The 12,002-nt window shown below is 46.8% G+C and overlaps 1 protein-coding gene across 1 annotated transcript; it reads right to left on the bottom strand.

Moving 5' to 3' along the window:
- Nucleotides 1–4,119: 4,119 nt before the first annotated feature.
- LOC132386442 (oxidized low-density lipoprotein receptor 1-like) lies at nucleotides 4,120–11,670 on the bottom strand. Its single transcript, XM_059958717.1, has 3 exons — nucleotides 11,601–11,670; nucleotides 10,146–10,288; nucleotides 4,120–4,173 (listed from the first exon to the last, which is right to left on the bottom strand). The coding sequence occupies exons 1-3, from the start codon at nucleotides 11,668–11,670 to the stop codon at nucleotides 4,135–4,137; spliced, it is 252 nt and encodes an 83-aa protein (XP_059814700.1). The 3' UTR covers nucleotides 4,120–4,134.
- Between the last annotated feature and the right edge of the window lie 332 nt (nucleotides 11,671–12,002).

Here is a 12,002-nt window from a genome sequence, read left to right as displayed (position 1 = left end):
GAAATTATATGAAACCGTCTCCTCTGCAGAGTTCGCACTTTCCGAGGGAGAGAGCCCAGTCACACGCATCTGAAGACCTCGTTCCAACAGTAACTCTTTAGCCGCATTTTAAACTGAATATTCTTTTTTTATTATTTTTGACCACACTTGCACCTACATATGTTTGGAGAACCGGCTCTTTATTCTTACCTACACACTGGTGACGATAACGACCTCATACCATCGAGGAATCTCGTTCTCGTCAACAGTTTCTTTTTTTCGTTCTCCTAGCAAAGACAACCCTATCGACTGAGGTCGCCTCATTTCACCCACTTCCCTGCTGAGCCACAGAACCGATTATGGAAACTTTCACAGAATGAGGCTCACAGAATGTTAAACTCACCGGATGTCACAACCTGATGTCTCTTACAATAGACTCCGAACTCTCCACAGGTTTGTTCCTCTAAATCAGCAGACTGTTCGGTGGTCGATAATGTAGCCCCATGAACGAGTTGATAAATTTCTAATTCCTCACTTCCACCTTTAAAGTATCGCTGCAGCCTAAATTATATATACATCAGCAGGGATAAAACAGCGGTAAACTGGAAGGTTGAGCTAACAGACCTGCCCCTCCGGCAACCAAGTCTAAATAATGGCTAAACTATTATGCTTCCAGTCGTTGACCCCGACCCTGAGCTCATCTACCTTTCGTACAATTCTTACTGCATTGAAGCGTACGCAGCTCAGAACATGAGACCCCGCGGGCAGAACCTTTACCTTCTTGACTTAGTCTGAGGTCTTGACAACATCAGCCCATGCAATGACTCCGCTACTTGTTCAAACATTCTGTTTATCATCCCCCTGCAACTTTAGCTTAAACATAACAAAGACCTCTCAAGCCTTCACGCTGGGATATTAGTTCCACTCCTGTTCAGGTGTAAACTGAGAGAGTTGCTCGGTGGCAGAGAAAATGAAGGAGCTGAACAACGTGGGGCGCTCAGGCGCCACCGACAGGCAGGACTCTGTGCTGCCCCCAAGTGTTCGCTCGGCAGAAGACACGCTCAGTTGTTGTACTTTGTGGATTTCGGTGGATTTTAAAGTGCCTAGGACCTCCCGCGCAAATGAGCGTGTGTACATAAAACGTGAAAGTATTTTACTGATATCATACATATGGTTACTATCTTTCTATTTTGAACATATTATGTGTGTTTTGTGCCGTGTGTGACTGCTGGTGCTGTGTTTTGGAGCTTGACTCTGGCTGTATTCACGGACGGTCATGTGTGATAAACTTACAATTAAACTTCTGTAGAGGTCGCACCTTCCAAAGATGAGAGCCCAGAGTTTCACATATCAGAAGTCCTCGTTGTAACCCTAGATCTTCAGCCACATTTTAAACTGAATGTACTTCTAACTTTGGCCACACCTGCACACACATGAGTTTGGAGAACCCGCTCCCTTTTCCTACCCATACACTGGTGACGATAACGAACGCGTACCATCGAAGAATCTCGTTCTCGTCCACAGTATCTCTTTTCCGTTCCCCGAACAAAGACAACCCTGTCGATACAGCTCGTCATATTTCACACCATTCTCTACGGAGCCACAGAACCATACTCACTGCCAGAGATCTGACCAGTGTGCCTTTCCCCTGTTTGGTCATTTGTACCTCTCTCCTCCAATCCAGAAGTATCCAAAATGATCTAACTGTTATTGATCGGGTTGACCACAAGGGGTTTTTGCACTGGCTCTGGTTGTTTAACCCCTTTCACCTTCATGTCTGTCACCCAGTTTTCTGTATCCTACACAGTGGGCATAAATACATCTCTATATGCCCTCCCTATCACCCCCTCGGCTTCCCGAATGTCCCGAGTTCATCCAGTTATAGTTCCAACTCTGTAACGCTGTCCGGGTCCGATCCAGAACCGCGTTCCGGGTTTTGGTCCGGTCCGGGGGCTCCGGACTCCGGGTCCTGCTGTTGTCCCTCCCGTCACCCGTGATCTAGTTAGGACCCTCCTGGTTCAAGGAGCCAAACACTGTGTTTTAGAAGGTGCAGCTGGATCACCTTCATGCAGGTGAAGTTGTCGGGAACTCTGGAGGTCTCCCAGCTTTCCCACATCTCGCAAAGGAGTATTCAATTCTCCTGCCAATTATTGCTACTGCTCTGACTCTGGTTATAAAAAAAGAAACAATAAGTAAACTGAAAACAAATCTATCAACGGTTCTCTGTCTTCTCTCACTCATGAATCTCCTCCTTGAAGATTCGAAGAGATAAACCCTCTGACTTCCACACAAATCCAATTCCCCCCACTCTTTCCCTCCAGTTCGGCTTATCTCACACACACACACACACACATACATTCAAACACTGAGTGAAATTCTCTCCAAACCGTCCCATGCAACACACCTATGTTCAGACTCAGACTGAAGCTCCTTCTACACAGTCCCATCACACTCTCCTGAAGTCAGACTGTGGGTGACGCTTTCTCCGGACTGTCCTATCGCACACACAAACTGAAACTCACTCCCCCTGGTCCCTTCAGTATCTCCGATATTCCGAAGCTCCTTCCCTATCACCAATCCCCAAAACTCCGCCCTTCCTGATGACTTGAATTGTGTGCCGGCTCGGAGAATGTGCGTGAGTTTCTCTTCAGGGGAAGTGCAGGGAACAGGAGATAATTGGAAGAGGGGATGGTTTTGGTGGGAGAACGGACGTGGTGGTGAGAGATCAGTCATTGGGATGAAGTGGTGTCGAAATAAACGATCGGCCTGTTCACACAGAACAGTGCAGAGGCTCAGAACCGAGAGGGAGGGAGACGTGTAGAGGATGAGGGGATTAATGGAACCGTGGAGGACCAGCAGGGGATGGAGCGGGTCAGGGAGACAGCGAGAGGAGGATATAACGGAGATGGCACGAGTGTAGTGGATGAAGGGTTGATGGTGACAGGGTGAGTAGAAGAAGATGACGGTGTTGGAAACGGGAAGGACTGTAGGGAAAGTCGTGGATGACGGTGACGAGCATGGTTGTCTAGGAAGGAGGGTTGACGACGAACAGGAGACTGAAAACTCAATGAACCACGAACACCTTCTTCCCCTCCGCCAGCATATTCTTGGACGCATCAACACCACATCAACATGTTTGCGGCATTTATTAGCTTTTTGCATTTGACATTAATCTTATATATTTGCGCCCTACTGATTCTTCAAAAGAACAAATCCCAGGTGGTCTAAGTTACAGTGAATAACCCGGACCGTGAACCCGGTAGAAAAGATGCGATACAGGTGGACAGGACATTTGACACGCTGGCCTTCATCAGTCAGGACACTGAGTCCGGGAGTCGGAGGTCACGTCGCAGTTGCAGATGTCGTCGGTCAGGCCGCACATGGAGTATGGAGTTCAGTTCTGTTTGCCTTGCTCTGAGAGAAATCTCAACGAACTGGAAAGATTGCAGAGGGAGATTTCCGTGGATGCTGCCGGGCCGGAGGGAATGAGTTATGGAGCGAGGTTGGGAATTCTGAGACTTTTTCGGTGTCCTTACAGAGGTGTACAAAACCACGAGGGACACAGATCAGGCGAATGCGTGCACTCTATTTCCCCAGGACTGGGGTATCGAGAACATAAACGCACATGGTTGAGCTGGGAGCAGCTAAAGATAGAAGCGGGGAGCAAGTTGTTGTAGATTAAAGAGATACAGTGGGATGGGGAGTGTGGGTAGAGATGGAATAGAGAATCGAGGGAGAGACCGGGAACAGAAGGGGGAATTGGGGGAGAGGAAGGCAAGAAAGCGGTGTGAGGGAAAAAGGGGATGAAACAGTGGAGGCGAGAATGGAGAGGGATGAGAGTGAGACTTTGTACTGACGAGTGTAAAGAGAGGGCAAGATGATGATTAAGATTGCGATAGAAGGAAAGAGGAGAACAGGGTAAGGGTGAGGGGCAGCAGTGCGGAAGGGGTAGTGCGAGTGGTTAAGTGAAATGGAGGAGAAAGAGGGATTTATCATTACATTCAAGTCGGTCCCACTGGTTGCTGACAGAGACCCTGGATCTTTTCAGAAATATCCGGGCACAAAGGTGCAGACTTCTCGCAGATGAAGCGATAACGAACCTTATTGCAAGGTTCATTCTCACTGTCATATGTACATACATCGCATTCGGGGTCTTCATCGTACATCCTGTACACGACTTTCGAAGCCACTTTCCTGTCAAAGAAGGGTAAACATTTTTAACGCACCTCCAGCAGTGAGTCCCGAAAACAACTGAAGACCTCCCTTGCCATTGACCTTTGGCACCCCAACATCTCCCACAATCCCACTTTCCCAGCACAGCCCTGTGCCAGTCTCCATAATACACCCACTGACCCACTTTCTCCCTGCAGCCCTGTGTCAATAATCAAAGTAATCCCTTGCCTCACTCTCTACCCACAGATCGGTGCCAGAGACCAAAATAGTTACAGCACCCAACCATCTCCTCACAGGCCCGTGTCTGTCCCCAAAACATTCCCACAGCGCCAGTGTCTCCCAAGGCCCCATGTCAGTCCTCAAAATGCACCCACCTCTTTACAGTCTCACAACAGGCTTGTGTTTTCTGCCTTAGTACTCACACTCAGCACTCCCACCCCACGGATCAGTGTTAGTCTAAACTACACCCACTGCCTGACTCTCTCCCTACAATCCCGTGCCGGTCCCCGAAATAATCCCACTGCTCAACCCTCTTCTTAGAAACCTGTGTCAATCACCGAAACATCTCCCGCTTCCCATGCTCTCCCCACGGACGTGTCTTTGGCCCCAGAGTACTCCCACTGAACCATTCTCTCCCCCACAGATCTGTGTCTGTCCCCAAAGTCCCATCATTCTCTCCCGACAGACGTGATCCAAGCCACAAAGTGCTCCCACTGCCTCACTCTCTCCAACAAACTGGGTCAGTTCCCAGAAGAGCTCCATAGCTCCACCCTCTACCCCGGCCCCTTGCTAGTTCCCCAAATACTTGCACTTCACATTCTCACCTCAAGTTCCCGTGCGACTTCCCAAAATAATCCTAATACCTAGCCTTCTCCCTAAAGATCTGTGCCAACCACCAAAAGACTCCCGCTTCGCACTCTCTTCCCAGAGCCCATGTCACTTCCCACATTTGGAGAAGGAAGTCTGAAGATCAGAACGGGAGTGAGGCGGGAGCCATTTTGATTTTTTCTTCCTCTCATCGGACTTAAGAGAGGCGGGACTGCGCAGGCGTGTGACGTTGGGCAGTGAAGCGGGGAAGATTTAAAAGGAACACAGCCTTATCCGGCAGGCAGCGTGGTCTTGCGGGCAGCGGGTTATATTTTCATTTTTTTTTAATTTGAGGAAAGACGGAATTATAAGTGTGAGGGCAGCACATTGTTCTCCGTGTCGGACGTGGGAGGCCCTGGAGTCTCCTAGCCTCCCGTACGTGTACATCTGCGTCAGGTGCGCAGAGCTGGAGCTCCTAAGGGACCGTGTTAGGGAAATGGAACCGCTGATTGATGACCTTCGTCTGGTCAGGGAGAGGGAGGAAATGATAGAAAAGAGTTACAGATAGGTGGTCACACTAGAGTCACGGAAGGCAGGCGGGTGGGTCACAGTTAGGAAAGAGAAGGAGAGGATTCAGGCTGTAGAGAGTTCCCCAGTGGCTGTACCCCTTGACAATAAGTACTCCTGATTGAGTACTGTTGGGGGGGGGGCAAACTACCTGGGGGCAACGTTAGTGGCCGAGCCAACGGCACAAAGAGTCCGGCTCTGTAGATTTGAAGGGTAGGGAAAGGAAGAGGAAGGCAGTAGTAATAGGGGACTCGATAGTTAACTGATCAGATAGGCGTTTCTGTGAACGTAGTCTGTAGACCCCGATGGTAGTTTGCTTCCCTGATGCCAGGGTCGGGGTTGTTTCCGTTTGCGTCCATGATATCCAGAGTTGGGAGTGTGAGGAGCCAGGGGTCGTGGTACATATAGGTAACAATGATATAGGTTGGAAAAGGGAAGAGTTCCTGCACGGAGATTATAGAGAACTAGGAAGGGAGTGGAGACGAAGGGCCGCAAAGGTAGTAATCTCAGGATTACTGCTTGTGCCACACGACAGAGAGAGTAGGAATGCAATGAGGTGGAGAATAAATTCGTGGATCAAGGATTGGTGCAGTGTTCAGGGGGTCAAGTTTCTGCATCACTGGGACCTCTTTTGGGGCAGGTGTGACCTGTACAAAAACGAGGGATTACACTTGAATCCAGGGGGACAAATATCCTGGCCGGGAGATTTGCTAAGGCTACTGGGGAGATTTTAAACTAGACTGTTTGGGGGGTGGGAACCAATTTGAAAAGACTAGGGGAGAGGAGGTTCGTTGCCAAATACAGAAAGCTCGTAGACAGTGAGTGAGGGAGCATAGACAAGTGACAGAAAAGGGGTGCGCTCAGACCGAAAATGTAGGGGAGAAGGCAGAAAATTATAACAAAGTTGTTTGCACCGTTAGGGATAAACAGAGAGGAAGAGGGGGAGAGTTGTTTTTTTTTTAATGCATCTATTTCAATGCTAGGCGCATTGTAAGAAAAGTGGATGAGAGAGCGTGGATTGATACCTGGAAATATGACGTTGTAGTAATTAGTGAAACTGTTGCAGGAGGGGTGTGATTGGCAACTAAATATTCGGGGATTTCGCTGATTCAGGTGTGATTGAATCGGAGGAGTTGCATTGCTTGTCAGAGAAAATATTACAGCAGTGGTTAATCAGGATAGATTAGAGGGCTCGTCTAGGGAGGCTACCTGGGTGGATTTGAGGAATGGGAAAGATGTAGTAGCAATTAAATACCACCTACGGGGAGTGAGAATTGGAGGATCAAATTGCTTAGGATATAGCAGATACTTGTAGTAAGTATAGGGACGTAATTATAGGAGATTTTAATTTTCCACACATAGACAGGGAAGCCCATTCTGAAAAAGGGCTGGGTGGTTTGCAGTTGTAGAATGTATGCAGTATAGTACTTTTTGCAGCAATACATATAGGTACCAACACGAGAAGGGGCAGTGTCGGATCTGCTGTTAGGGAATGAGATAGGTCAGTTGATGGAGGTATGATTTGGTGATCACTGCGGGTTCAAAAATCACGATACCATTAGTTTAAATTAAATTAGGGAGAAGTATGGGACAGGACCCAGTGTTGAGATTTTTGATTGGAGAAAGTCTAACTTTGAGGAGATGCGAAAGGATTTAGGAGTGAATTGGGACAAGTTATTTTATTGGAAGGATGTTATTGAGTAATGGAGGTCATTCAAAGTTGAAAATTTGAGGGTACAGATTATTTATGTTCCTGTTAGGTTGAAAGAAAAGGTTAAACGTTTGAGAAAGCAATGGTTTTCAAAGGATTTTGGAAACTTGGTTCGGAAAAAGAGAGAGATCTACAATAAATATAGGCAGCATGGAATAAATGAGGTTCTCGAGGAATATAGACAATGTAAAAAGTATCTTAAGGAAGAAAAAGGAAGATATGAGATTGCTTTGGCAAGTAAGGTGAAAGTAAATCCGAAGGGTTCCTACAGTTATAGTAATAGCAAAAGGATAGTGAGGGATAAAATTGGTCCCTTCGAGAATCAGAGTGGACAGCAAGGTGTGGAGCCAAAAGAGATGGGGGAGATTTTGAACAATTTATTTTCATCGGTATACACTAAAGAGAAGGATATTAAATTGCATGAGTTAAGACTAACAAGTAGGGTAGTTAGGGAAACTATGATGATTAAAGAAGAGGAAGTACTGGAGCTTTTAAAGAATAAAAATTGGATAAGTTTCCGAGTCCTGAAAAGGTATTTCCTAGGCCCTTGAGGGAACGGTGTAGAAATAGCAGGGGCTCTGACAGATATATTTCAAATGCCATTAGAAACGGGGATGGTGCGGGGGATTGGCGTATACATATCTGGTTCCATTGTTTCAAAAATAATCTACGGGTAAACCTAACAATTATCGGCCTGCAAATCTGACGTCAGTCCTGCATAAATTAATGGAAAGTATTCTTCTATATGGCATGTATTATCTGGATAGACAGGGTCTGATTAGGAGCGGTCAACATGCATTTGTGCGTGGAAGGTCATGTTTCACAATTTTTATTGAGTTTTCTGAAGAGGTTACTAGGAAGCCTGACGAGTGTAATGTAGTGGATATTGACTATATGGACTTCAGTAAGGCCTTTGACAAGGTTCCGCACGGAAGGTTATATAGGAAGGTTCAATCGTTAGGTATTAATATTGAAGTAGTAAAATGGATTCAGCAGTGGCTGGATGGGAGATGCCAGAAATCAGTGGTAGATAACTGTATGACAGGTGGGAGGCCGGTGATTAGTGGTGTCCCACAGGGATATGTAATTGGTCTAGTGATGTTTTTCATATCCATTAACAATCTGGATGGTGGGGTAGTAAATTGGATCAGTAAATATGCAGATGATGCTAAGACAGGTGCAGTTGTGGATAACGAAGCATGTTTTCAAAGCTTGCAGAGAGATTTAGGCCAGCTGGAAGTGTGTGCTGGAAGATGGCAGATGGAGTTTTATGCTGATAAGCGTGAGGTGCTACATTTTGTTAGGACTCATCAAAATAGGACATACATAGTAAATCGTAAGGCAATAAGGAATGCTGTAGAACAGAATGATCTAGGAACACTGGTGCATAATTCCCTGAAGGTGGAATCTCATGTGGATAGCGTGGTGAAGAAAACTTTTGGTATGTTGGCCTTTATAAGTGTCAGAGTTGGGATGTAATGTTAAAATTGTACAAGACATTGCTGAGGGCAAATTTGGAGTTTTGAGTACTATTCTGTCACAGAATTATCGGCAAGGTGTCAACAAAATAAATAGAGTACCGACGAAATTTCCGGAAGGTAACCTATGTTTCAGCACGAATTTTACCGGGAAAGGTTGAACAAGTTATTTCTTTATTCTTTGGAGCGTAGAAGGTTGAGGGGGGAATTGACAGAGGGATTTACGATTACAAGGGGAATAGCTAGATTTAACGTAGATAGGCTTTTACTACTGAGAGTAGGGGAGATTCAAACAAGACGACATGAGTTGAGAGTTAATAGGCAAAAGTTTAGGGGCAACACAAAGGGGAACTTCTATACTCAGAGAGTGGTAGCTGTGTGGAACAAGTTTCCAGTAGAAGCAGCACAGGCAGGATTGATTTTGTCTTAAAAAAAGATAGGTATTTGGACAGGAATGGAATGGATGGTTATGGGCTGAGTGCAGTTAGGGGTGACAAGGTGAGAGAAAGCTTTCGGCACGGACTAGAAGGGCCGGGATCCCTGTTTCCGTGCTGTAATGCTTTTCTTGTTATATGGTGAAAATAAATTTACTACACGCTCTCTACCAACAGCCCGTGTCAAACCCCAAACAAATCAAATTGCTCATTCTCTCATCGGAGAAATTTCTGTCTTTAAAATACCCCGATTCCCCATTTTCTCCCCACAGCCCTTGTTTGTCTCCAAAGTCATTACAATGCCGACTCCCGTTAGCAACCCATGTCTGACCACAAACTATTCCCACTGCACACAAACTTCCCGAAGCCTTTGCCAGTCACCAAAATGAATCCACTGCCCACTCGCCTCTCGCAGCCTGTATCAATCCGACGACCCACTTTCTCCCAAAAGCTTACAAGATCCCAAATCTCACCCGTCTTTGCATTTTCCAATCCAGTATGAAATGCCTTGGTCGTGGAAAGTTTTGCTAAAATAAATCTGTGAAATTAATTTGCTATCATTAATGATTGAATTTGAGCAAAATTTAAGGAGAGTCCCTTTATGTCTGACTCCAGAAGAGTGTGAAGAGATGGTGTTGAAGGAGCTTAATTCTGTGTCTCACAACAGGAGAATGTCATGGCACGGTGTGTAGTGCGCTTTACTCTGTGTCTGACCCCGGGAGTGTGTGATGAGACGGTATGGAGGGAGCGCTATGTGTCCGACCACGGGAGTGTGTAATGTGACGGTGTGGAGGGAGCTTCGCTCTGTGTCTGATCCCGGAAATGTGTGATGGGATGGTGTTAAGGAGATTCATTTCAGTTCTGACACCGGGAGTGTGTGCTGTGACTAGAAGCGGGGAGATTCACTCTGTGTCTGAACCCGGAAGTGTGAGATCAAGCGGTGTGGAGGGAGCTTCACTCTGGTGTGGATATATCTTCCTTCGATCTGACACGTACCTCTTCTTCTGCTGAATTTATTTCAAGAAGTTTAGAATCGGTGTTCAAACAATACTCTTTCGCCTCTTTGTAGTAATATTTAAACGTGGATATAAAATAACACCCTTCTTCATTTCTGATCCATTCCTGGGAAAACGTTTGCTCTGAAAATTAGGAACAAGGAACATTGAATCTCCCTGCATACTGTCCATTACATCCGCTGTGTGTCAAACACAGAAAGAGGATCCCTCCTCACCGACCCATCACACACAACTGGTCAAATACAGAATGAATCACCCTCCTTACCAGTCCCTTGAAAATTCCGAACAGGTAAAAGTCAATCGCCTACATACAGCGGAAGACAGACATAGAATAGGGATCTCTACACACCATCACTTCACACAATCGTGGTCAGACACCGAGCGAAATTCCCTCCACATCTTCCCATCACACAATCCTGGGCTGGTGATGCTCCCTCCAGACTTTCTCATCACATTATCCATTTGTCAGAAACAGAGTGACGCTCCCTCCAAACCATCCAATCATACACTTCCGGGGTCAGACACAGAGTGAAGCTCCCTCCACATCATCCAATCACAAACCCCCGGGATCAGACAGAGACAATCTCCCTTCACACTGTCTCATCCAACACTTCCGAGATAAGACTCGCAATGAAACTACACAAATTTGGGTTCTGCACACAATGTCCCGTCACACACATTCGGGGGCAGACGAAGAATGAAGCTCTTGTCTCACGGTCTCATCATACTCTCCCGGTGTCAGACACAGAGCGATGCTTCTTTCCCACTGTCCCATCACACACGACCAGGGTCAGACACAGATTCAAGCTTTCTCTCCGCCACGCTATCACACACTCCTTTGGTCAAACATGGAGTGAAACTCCCTGCACACTCTCCCATCACATCATCGTGCGGATAAACACAGAGTTAGCCTCCATCCACACTTCCCCAACACACCTCTCGTGATCAAATACTAAATGAAACACTCTCTGCACCATCCCGCCGCATACTCCCTTTTTCAGACACAGTGACACAGCTGCTCCTTCTGCACGGTGGCATCAAATAGCACAGGAGTCGGAAAGCGAGCAAAGGCACCCCCCACACCGTCCAATCATACACTCCCGGGGTCAGACACAGTGAAGCTGGATCCATACTGTCTCATTCCGACATTCCCGGAGTGAGACAAAGAGTGAAGCTGTAATGTTACGTCTCACAATCTCGTGTTCAGACACAGAGTAAATCCACCTCCACAACGTCCCGTCACATTCTGCTTGACTCAGTGACAGTGAAACTTCCTCCACCCAGCCCCATCACATATTCACCGAGTCAAACACAGAGTAAATCACCCTCCATACCATCTTTCACACACTCCCGATGTCAAGCACAGAGTCACGCTTCCTCTCTCCGTGCCTGCCCTGTGATGAGGAGCGGGTGAAAGAGGGGGATGATGCCTCACCTCTTCTGCTGGTCAACAATTCACAGATTTGAGCCTTGGTTTCGTTGACAGATCTGTACTTCGTTTCCATCTCAGTGAACTGGTTACGGAGCAAGGACAGACTGGAGTTGAGCGCAGAGAGTTTGGATTGAAGGGTTGAGTTTAACTTATGGTAGTTTCGGTCGGAAGTGACAGACTGACGAATCTGTGACACTGAGAGAGATGGCGAAGGACGTTTAGCGTTTACAGTGATACATGATTCAGCGTCACGCTACCGAACGGGTCACAGACAGTGTTGTGTCAGTGTCACGGTGAAAGGTGTCAAAGTGAAGGAGGTGCTGGTTACACAGTGAGAGGCATTGGCGCCACCTTGAGGGGCGTGTCTGTCACGCTGAGGGGTATATCCATGTCCCGCAAAAGGTT

This window comes from Hypanus sabinus, unplaced genomic scaffold, assembly GCF_030144855.1.
Source record: "Hypanus sabinus isolate sHypSab1 unplaced genomic scaffold, sHypSab1.hap1 scaffold_1161, whole genome shotgun sequence".
In the NCBI taxonomy this organism is placed as follows: Eukaryota; Metazoa; Chordata; class Chondrichthyes; order Myliobatiformes; family Dasyatidae; genus Hypanus; species Hypanus sabinus.
This window is presented reverse-complemented; position numbering and strand designations above follow the sequence as displayed.

Excerpts from the sequence above, each read along its gene's own strand:
- LOC132386442 (XM_059958717.1), bottom strand. The coding sequence starts at position 11,670 with ATGGAAACGAAGTACAGATCTGTCAACGAAACCAAGGCTCAAATCTGT. Across the intron at positions 10,289-11,600 it reads ATTGTTGACCAGCAGAAGAG|AGCAAACGTTTTCCCAGGAA; the intron begins GTGAGGCATCAT and ends CCTAATTTTCAG. Across the intron at positions 4,174-10,145 it reads TAAATTCAGCAGAAGAAGAG|GAAAGTGGCTTCGAAAGTCG; the intron begins GTACGTGTCAGA and ends CTTCTTTGACAG.